Genomic DNA, 27,662 nt, shown 5'->3' with positions numbered 1-27,662 from the left:
GCTGGAAGAAGGCACTGATCTCAGGAGATTATTTGACACTTCTATTATTTTGACTTGATTGTAGCACCCTATGTGTGCATAAGTAATAAATAATAAAACAAACCTCTGCTTTCTGAAATCATCGGTGAATAATTTAAACTATCCAGTTTTAAAGCTGTACAGCAAGAACACAAACTCACCACTTGGACACCAATATTCACATTATCCTGAATTTCCTCTATACTAGTAAGATGACAGCCACAGGTTGGACATACAAACGTTTTTAATGGAATATTCCATGGTAACAATGCCTTTGCAAATTTACTTATACATGAATAGAACTTCAAAGTTAAAATAGTTTTTGAAGATCACTGCACAGTGTGAGTATTATATAATGAAATGGTGTTGCTAAGACTGTAACCACCCCCTCACCTGCCCAACATTCAAGAAGGCAGCTCACTGCCCTCTTCTCCGCTGGCGAAGAGCATTAAAGGCTGTTCTGGTCAGTCTCACCCATTTCCCCATAAGCAATGCTTTTGTAATTTTTTAAAAAAAAATTAATACATTTTTCTAATAAAATGTGCTTATGCTGATGAGTGAAGTGAAGACACATTCACGTAAATCTTGTAGGTAGCATAGACAAGGTGACCTTTTGTATGAACTGACATATTTTCACTAACTGAGGATAAGAATTATACTTTTTTAATTGAAAGTTATATTCCTTGTATTGGCCTGCATCTCCAGCAAAGCACTGAATTGGTAACCTGCTGCAGAACTCTCACAGTGTCACTTTGAAATTAAAAGCAAGAAACTGTATGTGTTTGACAGGCCTTTGATTTGTCTCCATCTTCTGTAAGGAAGCAGCAGGTTTTCTCAATGTCTTGTCATGAGTGTATGGCAGACCTGTGGCCTCACCGCAGACACACATAACTACAAACAACCACCTTGTGGTACCCTGCAGATCAAATCTCTTTACTCCCCTTTATTATCAACATTATTCTGTAGTCACACATACAATGAGGATCAAGCCGTATTGCATTATATTAAAACATGCAGTATTAATAAATATGGCAGAACATTAATTTCATATTCTCAAAGAATAATTTTGCAGTGGTTTTAATGTGTTCTCCTTAATTATTCTAATTTATTGTATACCCTATGAAAGATTAAAGTCAGAGGTTATTTGTTTTCCTCAACCTTACAACACCTACTATCTTAAATTTAATTTTGATCAAGCAGCATTGCACCCTTTATATATAAAAAATAATGGTTCGGTAGATCCCGAATGTAAATTTGAAGGTTTAAAATAAAAGCAACTCTGTTGAGGGGAGCGGTTAAAATAATTGCCTTTATAAATGATTGTATAATTTAATTTGTGTAAAATTATCTATTGTACTGATTCTTTCACCTTGGTAGAGTAGAACTTTTGACCATACAAATACATGGTGTTGAGTGCAAAGAAACTGAGTGACATCAGTTATGGGGATGTTAAATCACTGATACTTTTCCGTTTCTTGCTTCTAAATGGAAAGTGTGTAATTGAGTTATATATGTATATATACAAAGTATGTGATTTTCATATATTTTAATAATTTCAATATTTTAAAAATGTGGTTTTTCGCATGAACATTAGAACAAGATCAGACATATAACTTTTAAATTACTGTTATTAGGCACTGCTTGTTTCATAACACATGCACCCTAGCTATGTCTCATGAAGGGGGCGGCACGGTGGCTCAGTGGTTAGCACTGCAGCCTCACAGCACCGGGGACCCGGGTTTGATTCCAGCCTCGGGCGACTGTCTGTGCGGAGTTTGCACATTCTCCCGGTGTCTGCGTGGGTTTCCTCCGGGTGCTCCGGTTTCCTCCCACAGTCCAAAGATGTGCAGGCTAGGTGGATTGGCCATGCTAAATTGCCCGTAGTGTTCAGGGTGTGTGGGTTATAGGGGGATGGGTCTAGGTGGGATGCTCCAAGGGTCGGTGTGGACTTGTTGGGCCAAAGGGCCTGTTTCCACACTGTAGGGATTCTATGAAGTTACAGGTTTAATTTCTAATCGTTAAATTTTACTTTGTTGCACTGGAGATATTATGAGAACTATGTGCTAAATGGGATAAGAATAAAAAATTGTTGCACATTGCTGCCGTATTGTTTTGTCACAGGTAAGGCAGCTGCAGGAGGATGCTGCTCGTCTCCAGGCTGCTTATGCTGGTGACAAAGCTGATGACATTCAAAAACGCGAAGCAGAAGTATTGGAAGCATGGAAGACACTTCTTGATGCATGTGAAGCTCGGAGGGCGAAGCTTTTTGATACTGGAGATAAGTTCCGTTTCTTTAGCATGGTGCGTGATCTGATGCTATGGATGGAAGATGTTATTCGGCAAATTGAAACCCAAGAGAAACCAAGGTAAAATGAATGTGCTAAGTTAAAGGCAGAAAGACAGGGAGATAATTATTAGTAATTATTAGCTAGTACTTTGAGCATTTTTTTTTTGATCTAGGCTGTCATTTCATCCAGTATTTGTGTCAATGTTTGATTTACGCTTCAAACATTTTGGACAGTCGAGATGCCAATAATTAGAGTGTATATATTTTATCTTGTTTCAGAGATGTTTCATCGGTGGAATTGCTAATGAACAATCACCAAGGTATCAAGGCTGAGATTGATGCCCGTAATGATAGTTTCACCACGTGCATTGAACTTGGCAAATCTCTCCTGGCAAGAAAGCACTATGCATCTGAAGAGGTAGCACACCTATTGTCAAAACAATGTACTTAGCTCTGACATTAAGGCTGGTGACCACAACTTAATTGCTGCATTTTGTCAGCTGTCATTGTGATTCACTTACCTAGTTATTAAATATTAATTGTAAAAACACATCAAGTTTTACTGGATAATTAGAACACAGGAGAATTTTAGTTATACTCTAATGATGTACGATTGAATTATTTACTTAAGAAGATCTAAGAAAGATCAGTATTAGGGAATAGCATACTTTCCACTTTGGGCACCATTAAAACACTCAAGCCAGGTGGAGCATTAACAACATTAGATGTTATTAGACGCTTGTAGAAATGTGTCTCAATTTATATTGATATTTAAGGAGAAGACAACCTTTACTAAGTTCATTGTTTGCATAGATGTTTACCTCAATTTCTGAATGAGTGCTTCATTATTTTGTAATATGAGAAAAGGAAGGCAGTATGAAATGAATAGTAATACCAAAAAGGATTATCCTACCACTACTTAAATTAATTCTGTCTTCATGCACAGATTAAGGAGAAGCTGCTGCAACTAACGGATAAGAGGAAAGAAATGATTGATAAATGGGAGGACAGGTGGGAGTGGCTCAGACTAGGTAAATACTTGCTATCATTCTTTCACACAGCAGAAATCCTGAATGTGTGCATTGTTATGTGATTAAATTATTTGTAGGAATTTTTTAATCAATCCTTCTGACCAAATGTTGCAACCGTTTGATGGAGATCTTATTTTTTCAGAATATTTTGTCTTGGAGTTGCATCTGATGTTTGGAAAACTATGAACGTTATTATTTTGCTACTACATTCTATCTTTAATTTGTGAACCCTCCTTTTGAATTTCATTTTTTTTGCTTAGTTTTGGAAGTACATCAGTTTGCTAGAGATGCAGGTGTGGCAGAAGCTTGGCTTTTAGGCCAAGAGCCATATCTGTCCAGTCGAGAATTGGGTCAGAGTGTGGATGAAGTAGAGAAATTGATTAAGAGACATGAGGCATTTGAGAAATCAGCAGCTACATGGGATGAAAGATTTTCAGCATTGGAGAGACTGACGACAGTGAGTATATTTCATAAATGATCCTTTTTCATTGTCCCATAAAAACATGTCATCAGTACAGGTGTTTCAGTCATTTCTTAACAATAACTAGTCAGCTTGGCTTAGTTGCATTTTAATCTGGGTTCTGGGCTAGAATGTGATTTGTGTCAAATGCCTTAATTTTGACTGATTTTCCAATTCTCTTCTGAGATGACTTTCTCAAGTGCATGCTAAAATTCATTTGACATTTAATTGAATTAAAGCAGCATATTTTTCTGGAAAGCAATTAATTGTTCAATTATTCAAAGAGCATATTGAGAGATTTCAATGACATGATAATGACGCAATGTAGTTCTAATTATCTTCACAGATACAAATTCAAATAGCATAGTCGTACAATTGGTTTTACATGTCGCTAGAATTCCTTTTATTTTTGGAGCAATTTACAAAAAAATGCTATATAATTTCTGTTTGACAAGCTAACCAAGTGGGCATCCAGCAAGAGGGAAAAGAGAAGCTTAAAGAACTTTCTTAGGAAGAGATGTTGGATTTTTGAATTCGGGGAGGAAGATAGTAAGGCGGAAGGTCGGGTGTGAGGTCTTTTGTAGAATAGAGGCAAGGGGAAAATGTGAAGTAAACCAATGCCAGAAGAATAAAGCAGTCATAAGGGACAAATATGGCTGCGAGAAATCTGAGTTTAGAATGATGAATCTGTGGAAAGATTTCAAGGTGAAGGTAAGCGTTTTGAAATCAGTTCTCTGGGGGACTGTATAGGCTTCGAAGGCAAGGAAGGCTGTTTAGGTAAGGAATTGCAGGACCTTGTGCAAATAAAGAGGATCATAAAGTTTTGAATGAATTGTTTATAGAAGTGAGAAGAATGTTACAAAAGTCAGCCTGAAGATGATAATATAAGTTTCAGAATTGTGGCAACAATGGGGCTGAGGCAGACTTCTGATAGGAACAACTCAATTTCGCACGTTCTCAAATTCTGAGTGGACCATGATATATCTTGACAATTTCGTAATTAATTTATACATTTAACATATAAAATGGAAACATTCTGAATTTCAAAAGATTAAAACAAAGTGAAAATCATTACAGAAAATAAGCTTTATTATTTGAAATCACACAAATGTGACCCTTACATTCCTTATTCTTACAGCTCGAACTGCTTGAAGTACGGAGGAGGCAAGAAGAGGAGGAGAGGAAGAGACAGCCATCACCACAACCAACACCACAGCCTTCTGATGAGTCTGAATCACCACAACAGTAAGATGTTATGAAAGATTTTAAATAAAACTTGTTAGAAAGCTTTAGCTCTTTGGAAAGTAATAGTCACACTAACATACTAACTAGTCACCATACTTATTAATGTTCAGCAGAATTTGAACAATGCTCAGACATTAAACATTTTGTAAGAACTTATGGATGGAAGGGGATGTCTTTAAGTTATTATATTTTGTCAAAAAAATTTTTAGGCTTTTTTCTCCTGAAGCAGAATACAGTAATTTCTCACTTAAAATTGCAGTTGTATTTCTGAAAAGTCCAACTCTAAATGAAACAACTTCTCAAGAATTTGATTTTCCCATTACCAGCAATATAAAAATTTTAGTTAGAATTATTTATACTTTCACATCAGAATAAAGTATTAAAACTGTTCAAAAAGGCAACTCACCACCACCTTCTCATAGGCAACTAGGCATGGGCAATAAAGGCTGGCCCAGCAAGCAATGCCCATGTTTCATGAGTGAATTTAAAAAATGAAATCGAAGCAACATAAAACAGGGCAACTTCAAGCAAAGACTGACCATAGCCACTAAAGTGACTGTAGTCATCTCCCCTCACCCTTATGAAAATGGTCAAGTACAGTATGAAGGCAGGACTTTTGGCCACCCCACTTTACGGTTATTGTTTTTCAGTACTGTCTCTGTTTGGTCCCAGTCTGAACTTAAATTCATATTTCAGCTAAACATACCTAGTATTAGTTTAAATATAAAATGATAAAAGAAAGAGATATCCATTTTACAGTCAGAAATTTTTTGTTTGCCCATGGCTTGTTCAATCACATGCATCTTATCTCATGAAATTTTTCTTCTGTTTTCTTTTCCCTAGGGAAGGGGCTAGAGAAGGAGAACACATTTCCCAGAATGGATTGCCATCAGACCAGGAGTCCCCACGGGTTAGTTACCGCTCTCAAAACTACCAAACCTACCAAAACTTTCAAAACAGACGAGCTGGCGGTGAATGGGCCCGATCTGGACTGTGAAATCCAAATCAATCAGAATGCAATATTTGTATCTCTTTAGACTAACCCATACGTACATTCATTTCCATTTAACTGCTGCTTTTTTTCATCTGCTTTGTTTATCAAAATCAGTTCTGTTAATGAGTAATCCCGTGAAGAATATCCATTCATCTCAAGCATTCGTATTGCTTTTGGTTCTCTGCCATAAATAATGGCCAGCAATGTATTTGGCAGCCTTGTATGATAAGAACATAAGAATCCAAAATTTGTTCATGAAATCAAGACTTTTTAAGGAGGCATGATATGTGATAGATTAACCAAATAACATTCCTGGTGCAAGCAGCTTTTATATTGCACTAATAAGGATAAGTAGATATAATGTGTGAGACACTGATGACTACTTGTGTCATTGGAACCAGTGAAAATTTTGTTTTGGTGGGCAGCCATCCAAGTTTGAATTGGAGAGGTGTGGGAATGGACAAATATTCTGATGTTACGTTACAATAGGCAATTAGGAAGGATTTAGCCATAACTTTCTTTTAGAAGATTGAATGCCTCTTTTGGAGTCTGAAGTAAGACAAATTATACCTGGTCTATGTAAGGAATGAGTTCTTATTGATCCTTGTTTTATGTTATATAATTCAGCTTCTGGGAGCAATTAGAGTGACAATAGGTATTGAGAGTTTAAAAATGTTGTTTAGCAACTGGATCATTAATCTTCTGTCACAGCAAAATCTTCCTAATTAAGGGTAACAAAGGTCAATTCTGTGATTCTGTGGAAACATGAAGCTCATTTGAAAAACATTGGGTAGCTAACCTCACCAGATACAACACAGTCAACTTATTTATAGCTTTACTGGTGCTCCTTTCATAGTTGAAACCTTGCACATATAGTCTGTTGAAGTAAGTGGTGGCATCAGCAGTGTGATTGGGGTGTGTGGTGAATGGAACTAATCCAGAGCATACAGCCTTTAAAAAAGTGTACTGTAAAAACAAAGGAGTACAGCCACAGAGATAATTACTTTACTGAAGGTTTTTAAATTATCGCAGCAGTTTTTATCTTTGCACGTGCAGATATGATGAGGTTGGGTGGTCAAATGGGAGGGGAGAATAGGTTTGATTGGCGAAGTTAGATGGTCAAGCTTAGTAACACAGAGACACAAAGCAGGCAAGAAATAGTCGTGCTGCTTCAACACTCAGAAATGATTGCTGTGAAATGGAGATTCTGCTGCATGAAGCACCACCAAGGAGAATAATTCTGTTTTGCACTCCAGTGCATCCTGCCCAGAAGATGGCAATGCATTATACCTAGCAGGAAGTGGTAAGAAACTGGACTGCCTGCAGCATCTGGAAGTGGGTGCATGAGAAAATGGCACACTTTTTTGTCTTAAATGCATCATTCTTGTTCAGTAGTACCATTGACTGGTTAACATGTACCATAGAATGGAGCCTGTTTTCTATTCTGCATTTGCAGGCAACCTATCTGACTGTCAGAATCTTGATGCTTCTATTTAATAATATTTTTTACATATCTCAGAACAGGTAGTCACTATGACATAAATACTTGAAAACCTAGCCCCACACTCATTGCCTTCATGTTAGACATGTGACAATAATCTCTTCCACTTAAGAAAATGTTCTATGCAGTGACGTACGGTAGGCATGTCAAGGTATTCGGTGGGAAGGAAATTTTTAAAAAAGTCCTGGCCTTGATGCGCAAATGACCATTCACCAGGAATAAGCCATAGATATACTAATTGAGAACTATAATGACTTTTACAACTGCTGGTAATGCCACGACTATGTTAAACAATTGCTGCAGAGGACAAACACCTGTCCTGCTGACCTGTTTCTCAGTGAGACACTCATCTCCACTGGAGGGTGTTTATGTCGTGTCCTACCTTCTGATCTCCCTTTTTCATCTTCTACCACATCAACCATGAAAAAGTATTTATTTGAAGTGTTTTAAAAGCAAGTTTTTATTAAAGAGTTTAGTTTAAAAAGCAGCCCAGTGTTTTTCAAAAAGTGAATACAGTTCAGAAATCTGAAACACACCTAACAAACAACACCGTAAAGATGCAATCAATGTTTCCCAGTCTAAGGTACTTAAAGTTCCTGCTTTACTGAAGCTTCTTTCATTCCCATTTCAAATGGAATCCCCAATAAAGGAAGGGCAGGCTTGGTACATATGTGTCCAAATTGTAGGGGGTGGTAATTTAAATATAATGTGAGTGAAATCTGGGTACTCATGTGTTTCATGCATGTAAAAACAGGTACAACTATTTTGCGCTCTCAAAAATAGCAAGGAGCTGAATTGCAGACACAATAGAAGTTAGAATCATGCCTGCTCTCCTAACTCAGTACTCCCTTTGGAACAGTTGCCTAGCTGCTCTCCTGAATTACTGTGTAGCATTTTATCAGAGTGAACAGTTGTATTTTTACATCAACACAGTAACCTTGTTTATACTATTAATGGACGTTAGGTCATATTATTCCATTTACATAACGTCAAGTGCTAAGGCTCTTTAACTCTGGTTCCATTTGTGTGTTTCATAGAAAATTACTTCATCCTCTATTGAGGTGTTTGTATAACTAAAATGGGTTAAAGAGGCTGATTGAATGTTGCCTGCAAGGAAATGTCAGGTACATGAATTACATCAAGCTCATTATTATGTAATGCCAGGTTTTTCTTATCTATAGCGGACTTTTTAGTTATTATTTTAATATCAGCAAAAACAAGACAAACAACATGAGTTGTATTTGTGAGCTTTGATTTCTGATCTACGGTTTCTACTGTGAATATTTATTGATTTTTTTTTTCTCTTGACCAAAGTGACAAATAATGCCGAGCTTAGTTTATATCTTATAACTAATGTGTTATTCAGCACCTAGGCAGTAAGGCCAGTAACACTGCAGGTAATTTGAGTGACACATTAAATATATCTACCACTGTTTAATGTTGTTCCCAGAAGCAAATATTTAAGGCATAAAAGAAATTTTCACTTGGAGGTGATGATTTCAAAATAGCATATTTCTGGCTGGTGCTGACACCAGGGAAAAGCAAAATGCAGCGCATTCCACTTACTAATAAATTATTCTGAAAGGAGATTTGTAACAAATTTTGGCAATCCCAAGTGTTAGCAGACTTTTGAGTTTTAATGGTTATTTTTAAGTCGGTATTTCAATTTTTGAAGCAAAAGCTAATTTGTTTTTCTATAAAAACAAATAAAATTAAACATATGAAAGAGAATAAACACTTTAAGTGGTCATAGGGTCAGCGACAATGGTTTTCTGCATTCTGATTGCACCAATGATTTTGCTTACTGCAGGAAAATATGTCTTAAGTAGTTTACATGAAATCTGAGACATTGAGCACTAAGCTGAGAAGGATTTATTAATAAATTGCTAACATGTTTGAAAGCCACTAATACAAGCTATAGTCATCGAGGCCTTATTGTACATTCAAATAACACAGTTCACATGGAGCACACTAACATCACTAAACAGAACCCAGAGCTATTAGCAGATTTCTTTTTCCCGAACCAAATATTACATGCAACAAAACTATGTGTTAAAACTTTCTCCAAATTGGCGTTAAATAACAAATACTAAAATACTAAATTTTGTTCATATTCATTTTATGAATACGTGCGGTGGTTTTGTAGATAGTGGAGTTGTCATGTTGAATTATTTTCATATTCTCCATTGTAGCTAAATTACAAATGATTTCTTATCATTTCACATTAAATTAATTCAAATGAATTAGTTTCTTCTCTGCATTTCTTGTAACTTTTCTGTACCTTGCTTGTTTATTGTTGCGGTATTAATATTTTGTGTTTTCTCTAATGATGATGATAGATTGTGCACACTGATACAGAAACTCTGTTTTGGGGAATGATTCATAAAATACTGTATGACTACGAACGTCATATGTTTTGGCAATTTCGTTAAATAAGTTATGTTGAAGCCTTAAAAAATCTGGTAACAAAATTAACTTTGACTAGCACATCTTGATTCTGTTTAATAGAGGTTAAGACAAATGTTGATGGCGTTCTAAGCAAAATGTTCCTAATTTACTCTACATTTTTAAATGTAAGAATCAGTCAGTTCTCAAACATTCAAAGTAGCTATTAAGTCTGGTTTTATTCTTTGGATCAAAGCTCTTGTATGATTTGCCAATCTGTATTCCCTTTAAATAATATTTATTGGAATTTAGTTTAGGCCCAGTTTAAACTTTTCTTTCTCTTTGAGTGTTTGTGATGTAACTTTTTCAAATGTAATCTGTCTTTGAACCATTTTAATTTTTATGTGCTCACATTTGATACGTTTTATTTTCACCTTTAGTCACAGACTGTTCCTACTGCATGTTTGTTCATTTTAATTCAATTGTTAGCCATTGACTAATTGAACATTAAAGCATTGCTACTAACACACATGGATGGAACAATTCTGACATTAGTTTTGATTCTGTTGTAACTGTCACTTGTTTACCTAACTTGTGTCATTTTTGTTTTTAATGGTATTTATTTTTGCATGTGTTTAGCATGTTTAAACCTTAATTATTAAAGTTCACCTTATATTTAATATTTGTTAACTTTGTGTTTCTAAAAGAGCATTGTCATAGTTTCTTTTGTACATATTTTTCTGTCTTAGAACTGTACATCTTTAAAGTATTAGTGTGAGTAACGTTAAACTTAAAAGGCCAGAGATCACAATAGCGTAGATGCCTACTTTTCTGTTATGTGTTCTCTCTGAATTTACAAACACTGTTTTGATTTGTTAGTACTATTCATTTCATCAGATTCTTTGTAATGTCTCCCAGTAACTGCAGTTTTCTTACAGTAGAGGGTGCTTTTGAGTTAATCTACAATGTTTAGTATAACTGATTCTTTACAGAGCTTTTAAGTTTTGACCATGAAGAGTTCATGCATATTGCTAGCTTTTTAGATACTTTCTAATTAGTCTGTTCAAACATGTTACTGCACAGCTCTGGAGCAGTCGGGACTTGAACCTAGGCCTCTTGGCACATAGGTCGAGACCACTGCACCACAAGAGCCCCTTTATTGTCAAGCTTTTTATTCTACTAAATTCTATGGAAAATCATTGACAAAGATGATTTGACATCTTTCTTTAAATTGTCATCAAATGAGACTGCCAGAATTATCAGATGTACCAAATATGTGGCAGAAAAAATTGTTTTAAGGCCATCTCAGTCGAAGAAATGGCTTCACTATGAAACCTGTGTAACGTCAAATGAAAATGTCAGACAAAAATGTTTATTTTGCTCCAACCAATTTTCCTTTGTGTACCATCCCTTTTAAGTTATTAATGAATTATTAATCATTGAACTTAGGGATTGTTTATTATATCAGTATACCTAAAGAAAGTACGACTGCTATTGTGCCCACTGGCAGTTTGAGATGTGAAAGTACTTAAGCATTATTTGTCATGTAAAAGTTTTAGAAGTTGTCTGTTTCTGCAGTGTCAGTATTTTTAAAATCGTGAGTTAACATGCGAAGTGAGTGAAATAACGCAGCTAATTTTTGCTTTCCCTTTCCAAAAAAAGTTGTATATGTGAAGTCATATTTGAAAGTCTAAAGAGCTATCAATACAGTCTACACAATATTGGAAAGCAAAGAGGGAGGCAATCAATCAGATTTATAAGCAGTGCTATAGTCAGCTGAACTGGGAATTCATATCCAGCACCTGCTCCTAATGTAAGAAAAGTTCAAAATGTTACCCGACATGTTATGTCTTGGGCTGATATGAGTTTGCAAATGTGCACATTTGACCCTCTTTTAATTGAAACGAAAGCTGCAGTAAATGTTCCGCTTTAGTTAATTACACGATGGTCATAGTGTGACTAGATAACTGCAGCATCTACCTTGCAAATATGATTCAGAAAAGTTAGAGAAAAGTATTGATAGCATAAAAACCAAGAGTGATCTGCATTTCTGTGGCTAAATATAGTGGAATTATAATTCAAATAATTTGGATGTCTGGATTCTGAAGATACCTACCCTATTCAGATAGAGACTGCAGAGCTGCTGGAAGCTTGGCTGCTCTCTAGGTTGTCAGGATCACACTGCAGCAAACGACACGAACAACAAGATGGACAAGACCTTGGGTCTGTCTATTTTTGGGGGTAAATAACTGTGTTGGCTTTGAGTGACTTTTTTGGCTTTCTTAACAAGATTTCAAATTCATAATATAGTTTAAAATGTTATGATTACTCTGCTTAAAATGCTGTTTGCGTTGAAAGCTGTGTTTCCTTTATCTTATCAAATTACGAATCACTAAATCTAGGTGGTGGAATTAGTCTGCATGATGTGATTTATAAAGATTGAAATCTCTGCATGCCTAAATGATGTCTTAATTGAAAAAAATGTGAATGAGCATAAGCAAAGTCTCAGCTAAAGGAGAACTCAATCTATATTGAAGGGGACATTATTGGAATGTGATAATACAAAGCTTTTGATTATCTTGTCATTTTTCTGTTTTTTGGTCTGGTTGGGTCCACTGTCAAAATTTTCACAATCTTCCCATTAGCATCTATACGAAGGCCACTCTGTAATTAGTTTTTGTTTAATTAAATGCACCAAGTTGTTTTGGGGGATAGCACATTTATATGCTGGCATTGATTGATGTAAAACTTTGCATCATGAGTTTTCCTTTTCATTTCAAAAATACAGCTGCAGCGCTTTTTGTTGTTGCTTCTGCTGAAATGATTTAGTGCCATTTATTCATATATGCCAGTATAGAACCGTATTCTCTCAGCAGTGTCACATCTGAATCTCAAGTTTATATTGAACAGACAAACCAAGTAGTACAGGGTTAATTTGAATTCTAGCAGAGAAAAATATAAAGAAATAAAAGAAGAATGCTTAGAGAAAAAGTCTTATGCTAAACACTTGATTTTATCTTTAAAGAAAATAATATATCAATATAGACTTTGTTTATATTCATTTCATATTCATAATAGTTTACCTGTCGAGGTCACTGTTAAAGTTGCTGTGTGCTTACCATCACTGGGTGGAAGGAAAAAAAACTGATACGCAAGAATGCTTTAAATCTGCTTCCTAGTTAGAGGCTGCTGTTACATGTCAGTCATTTCCACCTCGGAGGTTACAGGAGCTTCCTGATAATTCTCCAAGAGGTTCCTCACTGTTAATTTTAAGAATAAAGATTTTCAGAAGGAGCAATGCTCTTGTTCCTTTCTCTAAAATTGGCAATACCCACAATTCACTTGCTGAAGTACACGGGCACCATTAGCTTTCTGCTACCTTATTCAAGTTACCACACACAAACTTAGAAATCAAGGATTGGCACTAGCTATATTGAGCATTCTGATTATTAACATTGGGCTTGCTCTTCATTATCCCGATATATGTAATTTGAGCTTGGATCAATGGCTGGGAATCTGGAGTTAAAATCCAATTTTTTTATTCCCTACTTCTACAGGAGTCCTGTTGTCTCTCCAATTAATTCCTCTTACAACATGAATTCAAGTTAAGACATTAGTTATCACATAATTCAATACACTACACCACCTTTTATCATTAACTCATAGACATCCATAAATAGTGAATGAATTGTGATGCACATCCATTGGATTTATCAATATATAAAATTCATACAACAAATTAAAACTGTCAGTGCATGAAGAATGCACAGCCTTGCATGTGTGTTGGTTTCGGTCTCTTATTGGACTGTATTAACATGGTGATTAATTCATTATCTGTTTAATTCAGATGTCTGAGACAATTGAAACAAGTGAGATGGTGAATGGTGCTACTGAACAGAGAACCAGTTCAAAAGAACCTAGCCCTGCAGCTTCGCCAACTTCAGATCGCAAAACTAAGACTTCACCTTTGGCCCAGTCTGCCACTTTACCTGTTAAGTCACAAGAAACTCCTTCAGCACAGATGGAGGGATTCCTGCATCGCAAACATGAATGGGAAACCCACAACAAGAAAGCCTCAAGCAGGTGTGACGTTTTCTAGTACACATTATGTGAAGTAGCTTGAATCTAGGCTGTCTAATGCAATTCCTTTCTATTTGATTCAGGTAGGAACCCTTCTTTGTATGGCTTGCACCTCTGGTAGCAAGGAGAGAAATCCGTTCTAAGGCCTTCTCAGTTCTGTCCACAACTTCCTGCCTTTGGCCTTGATTTTTTTGTTTCTTCTTGTACCTCTGTCTGTATATTCTGTGGCTGCGTACTGTCTGCATACAGTGCATAGGCTGCTTGTTTGAATGCACAGGCCCCTTAAATTATTTTGCGTGATCTGTATCTTAGAGGTAACTTAGCTGTAACTTAGAGGCCAACTTTTGCAAACTTGCATGGAAATTTTTGGGTCGTGGCTGTACAATTTGTTCTGTCACTTTCACCTGTAATCAGGAGTTTTTAACACTGGTGGTCATCTAGGCTGTACTGCATTGTAATACGGCAAACAATTATTTTGAGTAGTCATTTAGTACTGTAGTAATTTAATATGCATATTAAGGACTTCTGCAGAATGCAAAAATCATTGAGATATGTTAAAATTGTTTTTTATATAGTGTGAATCGATCTAGAGATAATCCATTAAAAGTTCAAACTGGTTTTGGGAAGAGGATCTGATTTGTGCTATTTAGTAGGTATACATAGGTCTTTCAAAATAGATGCTACTTAATCAATCTCAGCAAAACATTCAACGTGGGGAAACACAAAGCCAGGTACATTACCGAACCAGATGAAGTCCCAAGTTCAGTACTGAAGCTGTTCCAAGCAGGTTGATATTCCTTGGATTACATGAATCCAGAGGTTGAAGTTAAGAAGGGAACAGTCAGCCAGGGAAACAGTATGAAACACTGGTATGGATGTTGCATAAGTCTGAATTGAGTTTGGCTATTATGTAATAGTTAACATCAGTATCGTATTCACAAGGAGGATTCACTATTTGAATAAGATATTCATATGCTTATTGAATCCAGGAAATAGTACTTAGAATCTGAGTTTGATGCTTAAGAGAAAAGGAGAACATTTTAAATTCAACATTATGGCTTTGATTGTATAAATGTTGGTATTTTGAGATAAAACTGTAGGGCTATTAATGAGAAACTTTTATTTTTTTCATTTTTCAGATCTTGGCACAATGTGTATTGTGTGATAAACAATCAGGAGATGGGCTTTTATAAAGATGCAAAGAATGCTAGTTCAGGTATCACATATCATGGCGAGGTCCCAATTAGCCTAAAGGAAGCACTGTGTGAAGTGGCTGTTGATTATAAGAAGAAGAAGCATGTTTTTAAGCTAAAGTAAGTGCTTTTCTCTTTGTCCCTTTGTCACATGAAACATATATCTTTCAAATCCATTGCATACGATCGTAAACTGTAGAAACAGAGTAATCCATTCAGCCCATTGAGTCTGCTCCACACCTTGAGATCAAAGCTGAACTGATAATCCTCAAATCTACCATCCTGCCTTTCCTCCACAACCCTTGATTCTCTTACTCACTAAAAAGCTATCTATCTCAGCCTTGAATATACTTAATGACCTATCCTCTACAGTCCTCTGCGGTAAAGAATTCCATAGATTACATACCCTCTAATAGAAGAAATTCTTTCTGTCCCATCTTTTAAATGGGAGACCCCTTATTCTGAGATTATGCTATCTGGTCCTAGACACTCTCACAAGGGAAACATCCTTCCCATTATCTATCCTGTCAAGTCCCCTAAGAATTTTATATTTCTCAAAAAGGTTGCCTCTCAGACTTCTAAACTCCAGTGATTACAAGCCCAACCAACTGATCCTATTCTCATAAGACACACCCTCCATGTTGGGATCAGCTTTGTGAACTTCTGTGGACTGCCTCAAATGCTAATGTATGTTTCCTTAGATGAGCAGCCAGAACTGTTCCCATTGTGGTACGACTAATGCAATATATAGTTTTAGCAAGATATCCCTATTTTTATCCTCTCTTTTCTTTTGAAGTAAAGGCCAACATTCCATTTATCTTCTCTATTACCTTTTGAACTTGAGTGCTTGTTTTTTGTGATGCATGAGGACTCCCAAATCACTCTGTACTGTAGTTTTCTGAAGGCTTTCTCTATTTAAATAATATTCAGCTCTTTTATTCTTCTTGCCAAAGTACATAACCTTGTTTATCCTCATTATGTTCCATTTTCCAAATTTTAATCCACTGTCAATATCCTTCTGTAGACTCTTCGTGTTGTCCTCACCACTTGCCTTCCCACCGTTTTTATTTGTCATCGGCAAATTGGGCTTTGGTACATTCAATTTTCTCACCCAAGTCATGGCATTCCATTAGTTACAGGTTGCCATCCTAAAAATGCCCCCCCTTATTCCATCTCTGTTTTCTGTTAGTTAGCTAATCCTCTATCCATGCCATTATACCACCTCTAACACCATGAACTCTTAACGTATTAAATAGCTTAACAAGTGGTACCTTATCAAACATCTTCTGAAAATCCAAATATATTACAACCACTGTCTCCCCTTTATCTATCCTACTTCTTACCTCCTCAAAAATTCTAATAAATTTGTCAGGCATGATTTCCATATTATGAAACCATGCTGATGGTATTATATATTTCTAAATATTCTGGTATTACATCCTTTATAATAGACTTTAATATTTTCCCAATAGCATACAGTTACAAGGTTCTTACAACCTGTGATGACGGAAGTGAGGACTGCAGGGAGGATGAATGAACTGACCACAGCCATTCAAGTGGAGGGGGGGAATGAAATAGAAATGTTGTTGTAATGGTATGGGGCAATAGTGGTACGGAACAATAAGAGGGATAAATGTTGCTCTCTGCAGCATGAGTGTGAGTCCCAAAGACTATGCCTGCCCCATGCCAAGGTTAAGGACACCTTCTGGCTGGAGAAGAACTTGGAGTGGGAGAGTTGTGGTCTAGTAGTCATCATCCATGTTGGTACCAATAATGTTGGTAGGACTAGACAGGCGACAGGAGGTCCTGCTGAAAGATGTTGAACAATTTGGAGCTAAATTCGAAAGTACAACTTCCAAGTTGATAGTCTATAGATTACTACATAAACCATGGGTAAACTGGCATAGGGTAAAAAAGTGAAGAAATTAACAGTGTGGTTCAGAGATCAGTGTGGGTGGGTGGAATTGATTTCAGCTTGTGAGGTATTAGGACTGGGGTAGAAGGGACCTGTTCCATGGGTTGGGCTTCACTTGGACTGTACTGGGACCAGTGTCCTGGTGAGTCCAATAACTAAGGCAGTAAAGAAGGCTTTAAATTAATGAGGAAGAGACTGGTCTGGGAGAGTAGAAGTGTAGCCTGACAAAGCCAGAGGATATGGCAGCCTTACAGGGCATGTATTTGGATAGTAATACCCAGAGTGAAACAGGAAGGGATAGTTTGAACAAACTTAGAAAAACAGCAGTGAATAGGGTCAGGGGTAAAAATGTTTAAAAAGGTCAAATTAATCGCTCTTTATTTGAATTCCTGTAATATTTGATACAAAATAAATGAAATGGGTACGATCTTATAGAAGTTGTAGAGACATAATTACAGAGAGATCAAAGCTGGAAACTAAATACTCAGGGGTATGTGAATTTTGGAAAGGAAAGGGAAGTAGGATAGCATTACTAGCACTCAATGGGTTAAGTATGATAGCAAGAAATGATCTTAGATCAGAAAATATTGAATCTATATGGTTTGAATTAAGAAATAAAAAGGGTAAAACCCTGGGTAAGAGTTGTCCGTGAGCCCTCCTAACAGTCACTGTGCGGTAGGATAGAGAAGGAGATAACGAGGACAAGTGAAAAAGGCATTGTGTTAACCCTGGGTGACTTCAATCTTCATGTAGGTTGGGATAGTCAAATTGACAGAAATAGCCACAGAGAAGAATTCAGTATGTGTATTTGGGGCACTTCCCTAGAACAATATATTGTGGACCCAACTAGGGATTAGGCTATTTTGGATCTGGTGATGTGCAATGAGGTAAGTTTAATAAATAATGTCAGAGTAAAATATCCCTGGGATACAATGACAGTAACGTAGCAGAATTTAACATTCAGTTTGAGAGGGATCAACTTAGATCAGAAACAACCGTGCTCAGCTTAAATAAGGGCAATTACAAAGAAATGAGGGCAAAGCTGGCTGGAGTGGATTAGGAAATGAGTTTAGCAGCAAAGAAGATTGAAGAACAATAACAGGCATTTAAGAAAATAGTTCATGACTGACATAAAAGATATGTCAATGATAAAGAAGGATTCTATGAAAGGGCAAAATCAACTATGGATAACCAGGGAATCTATGATAGCATCAAATTGAAAGAATAAATATATGATGTGGCAAAGTTTAGTGGTAAACTGCAGGATTGGGGAAGTTTTAAAAACCAACAAAAGACAACTAAATAAAAATGAGGGAGAAGATAAACTTTGAGGATAAACCTGCAAATAATATCAAGACTGACACCAAGGTAAAAAGAAAGGCACAGGCAGAAGTGAACATAGACCCCTTAGAGAATGAGGTGGAGAAATAATAATGGGGAACCAGGAAATGGCTGAGGAGTTGAATAAGTGCTTTGCATCGCTTTTCATAGTAGAAGACATGACGAACATCCTAAAATTACTAAATAATAAGGGGCAAAAGGAGGAGAGAAAATAAATACAGCAGCTATCACTAGTGAAGAAGTATGAGGGAAACTAATGGGTAAAGACCAATTAGCCCCCTGAATCCAGTGCACTCTGGGATTCTAAAAGGAGGAGCTACAGAGATAGATGCACTGGTAACAATCTTCAAAGAATCCTTAGACTCTGGAGAAAATCCAGAGGATTGGAAAACTGTCAATGTAACCTCTTTATTTAACAAGTGAAGGGGACAAGAGACAGGCAACTATAGGCCAATTGGCTTAACATCTAAATCAGTTAAACATCTTACCTTGTGTCGTGTCACTATATTTTAAGTCAGTCAGAAATAGCTCATAGCCCATGAAAAGCCCAAATATTGAAAATCTTTAACAACTGGATGTTTGCAGCAGATAATTAACTCCTGAAAGAGAAAAGAGGACAACATTTTGGGTGTTGATTTGAAAATTGTATTCAAGCATAGGTAAAATAGTTACAAAATGTAATACTAAGAAGTAGCAAAGCGAATTTAGCAAATTTTAATCATGTTGAATTGTGTCTGACTCAATTAGCGATGGGTAATGATTACAAATAAAATGCAGCCAAATCAGCTTCCTATTGAACATGGCTATGACACAAAATTAATGTGTTTCCTTCAAACAGATCTGCAAAAATTGCCATCAGCAGCTTGAATAATTTGCATAAATTTGCATTCAAACTGATTCTCATTAGTCTTTGGATTTTTTAAATTAGAGATTCTAGGAATTCATTACGTCCATACGTGATATTTACAATACCTGGCTCATACAGAGCAATTTGCAAACTACTCGTTGGTCAGACATGTTTATCTGTTGGCTCAATAATGTAATTTCTCTACTGATTTGAGTGATATAGTCAATTCAAGCAGTACTTTGCAACAGGGTGATGCATATAGAGAGAGGGTTTTTTAAAACTCTAATTCCCCCTCAAAGTTGATTTTGTAATATGGTATTACAGATGGCTGATGCCCTTTAATACTTCATGCCATTCCTGTGTGATCCTCAATAATGACCATCAGTTAACAAGCTATTCAGACCAAAAGGGCCAGCCAACCGTTTTGCCTAATATCCAACTGCAAATGCTAGCATTGATGGCTAGAAAGTGACCTATGTGCCCTAACAATTTTAATTTCATTCCCTACCTTAGCCCGAAGGCAGTTTCTACCTTTGCAGTCAACAAGTTTATCTCCGCTTGAGCTTGATTCTGGAATCTTTTTAGTTGGTAGGGCTCTTTATAATGGATAAGATACCTGGACAAGTTCATCAATTACTAATGTAATGAAGATTTAGGAAAAATGATTAGAAGTTAGCATTTAGTACATGATTCTGCATTTCTGTTTAACCTATATTGTCAATGTTAGCAAAAATGACCAAACATTCCTATAGATGCAATTTTTTTTTAAATGTTCAAGCATTAGTCACAAAAGATAGATGTTGCAGTCTACTATCTATTCTACCTTGCCTCCCAAAGATAATATTGGGAATGCTTCCTTGAATGGTGGTTGCTGATTTCTCACAAGCAACCATTCTTTGCGTATACAGTGTCCATCAGCTCACAAATCGATTGTGGGAGCATCCTTCTTCCCTTGTCAAAACATCCACACAATCCGGACAATTTTTTTCTGTGAGTTGTTAGTGGATGAAACCAATAACTATGAAATAGTTAGATACAGGACAAAAACAAAAGCCAGAAAAGGGAATAAAAACGTGACAGGCTGAGAAACACCGGACAAGATTTGAACAGGGCTATTGAGAAAAATAAGGAGGAGACAAACATTGTTAAAAAGGATAAGCTTAAAGGCTTTGTTCCTTAATGTGCGGAGCATCTGCAGTAAAGTAGATGAACTAAATTGCGCAGATAGGTGTAAATGGGTACGATATAATTGGGATTATGAAGACATTGGCTGCAGGGTGACCAGGGATGGGAACTGAATGTCCCAGGGTATTCAGTATTTAGGAAGGACAGGCAAAAAGAAAAATGTACTAGAGTGACATTGCTGGTTAAAGAGGAAATTCGCACAACAGCGAGAAAGGATATTAGCTCTGACAATGTGAGTCTGTATGGGTAGAGTTGAGAAATACTAAGGAACAAAAAACATCAGTAGGTGTCATACATAGGTACAACTGCAGTGGTGATGTCGAGAATGGCATTAAAGCAGGTATTGAGAGATGCATGTGATAAGGGAATATCGGTGATCATGGGTGATTTTAATCTGCACAGATTGGGCAAATCAAATTAACCATCCCGTATACACTCAAGGAATTCCTGTGGCTTTCTTGACCAATATGTGGAGGAACCAACTAGAGAGGAGGCCATCTTAGACTGGGTACTGTGTAATGAGAAGGGAATCATTGCCAATCTAGCAGTGCAAGACCCCTTGGGGAAGAGCGACCATAACATGATAGAATTTTTTATTAAGATGGGGAATGAGGTTGTTGATTCAGAGACTAGGATGCTGTACTTCAATAAAGGAAGCTATGAGGATATGAGGCGTGATTTGGCCTTGATGGATTAGGGAGAGTTACTTAAAAGGATGACAGTGGATAGGTAATGGCAAACATTCAAGGAATGCATGGAGGAACTGCAACAATTGTTTACCCATTTTGTTTTTGCAACAGACAGGAATAATAGAGCCAATCCATGGCTTACAAAAGAAATAAGAGATAGCATCCGATCTGACAAGAAGCATATAGATTGGCCAAGAAAAATAATAAGTCTGAGAATTGGGAGCAGTTTAGAATTCAGCAAAGAAGGACCAAGGGATTGATTAAGAAGGGGAAAATAGAGTATGAAAGTAAGCTTGCAGGGAACATAAAAACTATTCAATAGGTACATGAAAAGAAAGAGACTGGTAAAGACAAATGTAGATCCCCCTACAGACAGAAATGGGGGAATGTATAATAGGGGACAAAGAAATGGCTAAGCAACTGAAAACATACTTTTGGTTCTGACTTCACAAAAGAGGACACAAATCAGATACCAGAATTATTGGAGGATGCAAGATGTAGTGAGAGGGAAGAACTGAGGGAGATCAATATTAACAGAGAATTGATGCTGGGAAAATTGTTGGGATTGAAGGCCAATAAATTCCCAGGGCCTGATAATCTATATCCCAGATGTGTGTCTGAGAGAGAGCGAGGGGGTGAAACGGTGTGTGTTTGTGTGTGTGTGTGTGTGTGTGTCTGAGAGAGCGCGTGACGTGGGAGACAGAGTGTGTGTGTGTGTGTGCGCGCGCACGCGCCTGAGAGAGAGCGAGGGGGGAGACGGGGGGTGTGTGTGTGTGTGTGTGTGTGCGCGCGCGCGCGCGCGCGCCTGAGAGAGAGCGAGGGGGGAGACGGTGTGTGTGTGTGTGTGCCTGAGAGAGAGCGAGGGAGGAGACGGTGTGTGGGGGTGTGTGCCTGAGAGAGAGCGAGGGAGGAGACTGTGTGTGTGTGTGTGTGTGTGTGTGTGTGTGTGCCTGAGAGAGAGCGAGGGGGGAGACGGTGTGTGTGTGTGTGCCTGAGAGAGAGTGAGGGGGCGGGACAGTGTGTGTGTGTGTGCCTGAGAGAGCAAGGAGGGGAGACAGTGTGTGTGTGTGCGCCAGAGAGAGAGCGAGGGGGCGGGACTGTGTGTGTGTGTGCCTGAGAGAGAGCGAGGGGGCGGGACGGTGTGTGTGTGTGCCAGAGAGAGAGCAAGGGGGGAGACGGTGTGTGTGTGTGTGAGAGATAGAGAGAGAGCGAGGGGGGAGACGGGGTGTGTGTGTGAGAGAGATAGAGAGAGAGCGAGGGGGGAGACTGTGTGTGTGTGTGTGCCTGAGAGAGAGCAAGGGAGGAGACGGGGTGTGTGTGTGTGTGCCTGAGAGTGTGTGCGGGTGTGGGTGAGAGAGAGCGAGGGGGGAGACGGGGTGTGTGTGTGTGTGTGTGTGCGCGTGAGAGAGAGCGAGGGGGGGGAGTGTGTGTGTGTGTGTGTGTGAGAGAGATAGAGAGCGAGGGGGGGAGATGTGTGTCTAAGAGATAAGAGATTAATGTGCAAGATTAAAGCATATGGGATTGGGAGAAGTGTATCAAGAAGGAGAGGAAACAAAGAGTAGGAATTAATGGGTCCTTTTCAAATTGGCAGGCAGTAACCAATGGGGTGCCACGTGGGCCACTGCTGGGACCCCAGCTATTCGCAATATATATTAATGATTTGAATGAAGGAACAAAATGTAACATCTTCAAGTTTGCAGATGATACCAAGTTGGGTGGGAGGATGAACTGTGACGAGGATTCAGAGATCCTTCAACATGATCTCGACAAGTTGGGTGAGTGGGCAATCATGGCAGATGCAGTATAATTTGGATAAATATGAGGTTACTCACTTTGGAAGCAAAAACAAGAAGGCAGATTACTACCTGAATGACTGACTGTAAATTGGGAGAGGGGAGTGTGCAGCGGGATTTGAGTGTCCTTGTGGACCAGTCGCTGAAGGTAAGCATGCAGGTGCAGCAGGCAGTAAGGAAGGCAAATGATATGTCGGCCTTCATTGCGAGAGGTTTCTAGTGCAGGAGCAGGGATGTGTTGCTGCAATTATACAGGGCCTTGGTGAGGCCACACCTAGAATATTGTGTGCCAGTTTTGATCTCCTTTTCTGAGGAAGGGAGCTCTTGCTCTCGAGGGAGTGCAGCAAAGGTTTACCAAGCTGATTCTGGGGAATGACGGGACTGACGTATGAGAAGAGATTGACTAGGTTGGGATTGTTTTCACTATAGTTTAGACGAATGAGGGGGGATCTCATAGAGACTTATAAAATTCTAACAGGACTGGACAGGGTAGATGCAGGGAGGATGTTCCTGATGCTGGGCATGCCCAGAACCAGGGGTCACAGTATGAGGATTCAGGATAGACTATTTAGGACAGAGATGAGGAGACATTTCTTCACCCAAAGAGTGGTGAGCTTGTGGAATTCATTACCACAGGAAGTAGTTGATGCCGAAACATTGAATGTATTCAAGTGGCGACTAGATGTAGCACTTGGGTCGAATGGGATCAAAAGTTATGGGGAGAAAGCAGGATTAGGTTATTGAGTTGGACGATTAGCCATGATCGTGAAGAATGGTGAAGCAAGCTTGAAGGGCCAAATGGCCGCCTCCTGCTCCTGTCGTCTATGTTTCTATACGGTTAGGTTTATATGGGATGGCATGATGGCTCAGTGGTTAGCACTGCTGCCTCACAGCGCTAGGGTCCCGGGTTTGATTCCACCCTCAGGCGACTGTCTGTGTGGAGTTTGCACATTCTCCCCGTGTCTGTGTGGGTTTCCTCCGGGTGCTCCGGTTTTTTTCCCATAATTAGAAGATATGCAGGCTAGGTGGATTGGCCATGCTAAATTGACCATAGTGTTCAGGGGTGTGTAGATTAGGCGGATGGGTCTGGGTGGGATGCTCTGAGGGTCGGTGTGGACTTGTTGGGCTGAAGGGCCTTTTTCCACGCTGTAGGGATTCTATGATCTATGATCTGTACAATACCAAATGCAAATAACGTGTTCTTCTTGTTAAAAACAGGCTGAGTGATGGCAATGAATATCTCTTCCAAGCCAAAGATGATGTAAGTTTCTAAATCAGTCAAGGACAAATTTGGGCATTTTGTTTGCATTTTATTATTCGGATTAGTTTTATTCCCAAGTTACATCTTCCTGAATCATTGATGCTTGAATCAACTTTTTCAATGTTTTTTGTGTTCAAACTGTCTTGTTTTCTTAACTGTAATTTGATAAATGTTTAAGGTTCAGTGTGATCCACTTCGTTGCGTCGTACATCCTTTATTGGTTTATGCATAAAGCAAGATTTTGATGAGGGGTGCTGTTAAGACTATCTTTTAATTTTTCTGCATTTTTGATTGTAGACTGGACTGGGAAAAGGACTTCTTTTCTAAAAAAAAAATCACTGAACATTATAAAAGCAGCTTACTAAAATTGATTGTTAGTGTTGTTTATGCTGCTGTTTGTCTAACCAATGTGGGGATGCTGGTTACAGACAGGCTGGCACCAGGCGTGGATATGAGCATTAGAAGCTGAAACCACGTATGAAGCAATGAGAGATTATTCTCTTCGAGGAATTTAACAACATCTATAATAAAAACTCACTTTGAGGACCAAAGAGTTGCAACTGTTAGATTGACATCAATAATGACTGGTGATTATGAGCTGATCAATAAAACTAAACCTTTTTTCCTGTTAGAGATAAATTTGAAAGGATAGAAAATGGGAGATTGAAGGGAAGGCAATTAGACAGGGTAAAGCTAATAGCTATCCATAGATGCTAGCTACTCCCAGAATGACTTCTCAGAACTGAAAGTACTAGGGGTGGAAGTAAAAATCAAAAGCCAAAGTTATTTCCTTTGTAATGAGGTGGGACACATTTGTCAGAATGCTGGAAATTGCCACGATATCGGAGTTTGTAAGAAAGAGTCCGAAAAGGAAAAGGCCACTGCTCAAACTGTAGCTTTAGCTACAACTAAGAGAGTGGAGGTGAACACTACTGTGATTATATGGGTTAGCTGACAGACTGGCACCAGGCGGTGTATAAAATAAGACTCGGCTGGCAACAAGTAGCTAATTGTTTTGTGGAGGTGTGACCAGCTGTAGATGGCAAACCATCCCTCTGCCAATAACTATGTCATTGGTTCCTGGGTAGTTCGACAGCTTGTGGGTGAGAACAATATTGCCAGAAGCCTTTGATCCTCTAGAGGGAAGTTGATCTGTCTCTGCAGTAGAAAATATCTGAAGCCTGAAGAAAGCTAGTTATTTTCTCCCATCAGTTGGCTTAAGCTGTTTTTTTGTTTTTGATGAATAAGTCAGACACTTTACAATTTGTGACACAGTTGCTCTCCACCCATTGCAAGGAAATGAAGGTATTGGAAAAGAGAGGTTGAGGAACATCAAATCCTAGCGAGCAGTAGGATCATCTCGACAAACCCTATGGATAAAGGCCATTAAACTGTCTTTGCGGCTTTTCATTCCACCCGTAACAATTTTTTTCTGTCTGTGTCTGTCTGTATGTCTGTCTAAGGGGAGTTTTATAAGGGGTTTAAAATTTTAACTCGTAGAGTTACATGTCAACATCTAGTTGTTTACCTGTGGCTAGGGTTAAATTATTTGTAATAAATGGTCAATCTTGTTAAGCATGGGAAGCTGGTTTAGTGTTAACTTGGCTTTACAAAGTCAGATCATTTGCACACTTTGATAAGATCTTTAACTTTTGTGATGATACCAAGAATAACAGACTTGATTTCCAGCGTGCTACCCCAGTGAGACAGTCAGTAAATAAATCTTTTAACCTGGTGGCAATTTCGTTTTTTTTAAACAGGAGGAAATGAATGGCTGGATTCAAGCTATCACTTCAGCTGTGTCTACAGATAAGAGTGAGGCAACTCCAAGCAGTCAGAGTACCCCAGCAGCTAGTCGTGCACAGACCCTACCAGCCAGTGTTGTCTTGGCTGGGGAATCCAGCCCTGGCAGACGAGAAAAAGACAAAGAGAAAGACAAAGAGAAGAGATTCAGTCTGTTTGGCAAGAAAAAGTAGAGCAGCTCAACAGCCTTCATTTCTTTCTATACCAACAAAACTCCAGCATGAGCATTTAGAACCAATGAATTATACTTTGTGCCTCATGTCCCTCAAGCCAGTTAGTTTTAACTTATGGAGAACATCAGAGAGTTGTTTAATCTCTAGAATGTGAGGTGCATTTGGCAGTTTTTATTTACAATTAAAGGGCCAGTTGTTGATGATTTGTATGTAGTTTAGGATCCAAATATCTAAATTTCTCCTCAATTTTGTGAGGCTGTCTTGGAAATAAAACAACTTACATCCATGTGCTACTGGAATGCAAGGCAGCAATGCTTTTGAAATCCTTTATTGTGCACATGGAATATGTATTAAAAAGATCAAAAATACTTGTCCAACTCCGTTTATCAAAGTTGCTATCCTGAGTCTTGGCTAGTAGAAACTTCCATTTTACATTTATTTAAAACATATATTGTATCATCTTTGCTATGACAAAAGGCAAATGTGCATTAATTTGCATTTTAATTAAATAAAAATCATGTTAGCCTGGCAGCAGATATTAACAGAAACTACTGGGTTTTTGTGCAGAAAGCGTGAATAAAGAATGTTGGTATATAAGAATGAATTAGTATACTGATTCACTTTTAAATAATCTGTAATTTTAACTTTCTTTTTTGTTGCTCAGTTGCGTTATACTGTATGTTTCAAATAATTCTACTACAAAATATAAAACCTTAGATGTATATTAAAACCTTTCAAAGCATTGATGTTAAGTGTTGACGTGGGGATTCATTATCTGGAAAAGTAATGTTACTCAAATGGTTATTTGCTTGTTGGCTAAAGCACTGTGTGTCATAATTTTGCTATATTATCTTACTATTTGATACATAGTGTGTATTTCTGTCATTGTAACTATTGTAATGAAAATTTCATCTTACTGCACAATCAGGATACATAATAGGAATGAATCCTTGCAAAAACTGGGCCTGTAGTCGTATAGTACAACAGGCTTTCCGTTGTATGGGACTGCACCTGTAGACTTTTACCTTATCTGTTAAAATGTGCGATGTCATTAAATGCTTTTAAAACTTATTGTGCCATGGGTATTCTTGTATAAGTTTCAATAAACCTTCTGTTTTAGAGCTAAATGTGGTTTGTGTACACTATAGAAATTTCTAGCTCAATATATATCATTTCTGTGTTCTAACTGCTGTATGCAATCATCAAGTTCATTGCTTTGGAAATATTCTTACCAACTTACCCAGCACTGAACCATAATGGTGTAGATGCAGGGCGAAATATCTGACCCCAACATGTATTAATCTAAACTGGCAAAGACTGTGTGCACAAAATTTTATTTTTCCATACTAGTAATCCTTGCATTTCTGAGGGTGCCTAATATTGCTAAATTACAGGTAGATTTATGTTAATTGTACTCTTTTATGATCTGATCTAAACCAGATGCAAAATTTTATATGGCCA

General features: G+C 37.9%; 1 protein-coding gene across 2 annotated transcripts in view; it reads left to right on the top strand.

Annotated features, from left to right (window-relative positions):
• Positions 1–27,328, top strand: part of sptbn1 (spectrin, beta, non-erythrocytic 1) — a 390,719-nt gene extending 363,391 nt beyond the window's left edge. For both annotated transcript variants that reach the window (XM_048601480.1, XM_048601481.1), the window contains 10 exons: positions 2,140–2,384; positions 2,585–2,723; positions 3,252–3,336; positions 3,597–3,793; positions 4,935–5,041; positions 5,885–5,951; positions 13,769–14,004; positions 15,141–15,314; positions 24,183–24,225; positions 25,986–27,328. In XM_048601480.1, coding sequence (XP_048457437.1) covers positions 2,140–2,384; positions 2,585–2,723; positions 3,252–3,336; positions 3,597–3,793; positions 4,935–5,041; positions 5,885–5,951; positions 13,769–14,004; positions 15,141–15,314; positions 24,183–24,225; positions 25,986–26,201 — 1,509 coding nt within the window. In that variant the 3' untranslated portion in view covers positions 26,202–27,328. The remainder of the gene's footprint in view (positions 1–2,139; positions 2,385–2,584; positions 2,724–3,251; positions 3,337–3,596; positions 3,794–4,934; positions 5,042–5,884; positions 5,952–13,768; positions 14,005–15,140; positions 15,315–24,182; positions 24,226–25,985) is intronic.
• The last annotated feature ends 334 nt before the right edge of the window (positions 27,329–27,662 follow it).

Source organism: Rhincodon typus, chromosome 9, assembly GCF_021869965.1.
Source record: "Rhincodon typus isolate 14 chromosome 9, sRhiTyp1.1, whole genome shotgun sequence".
Taxonomy (NCBI): Eukaryota; Metazoa; Chordata; class Chondrichthyes; order Orectolobiformes; family Rhincodontidae; genus Rhincodon; species Rhincodon typus.
Note: the sequence above shows the minus strand (reverse complement) of the source record. Positions and strands in the feature narration are given on the sequence as shown.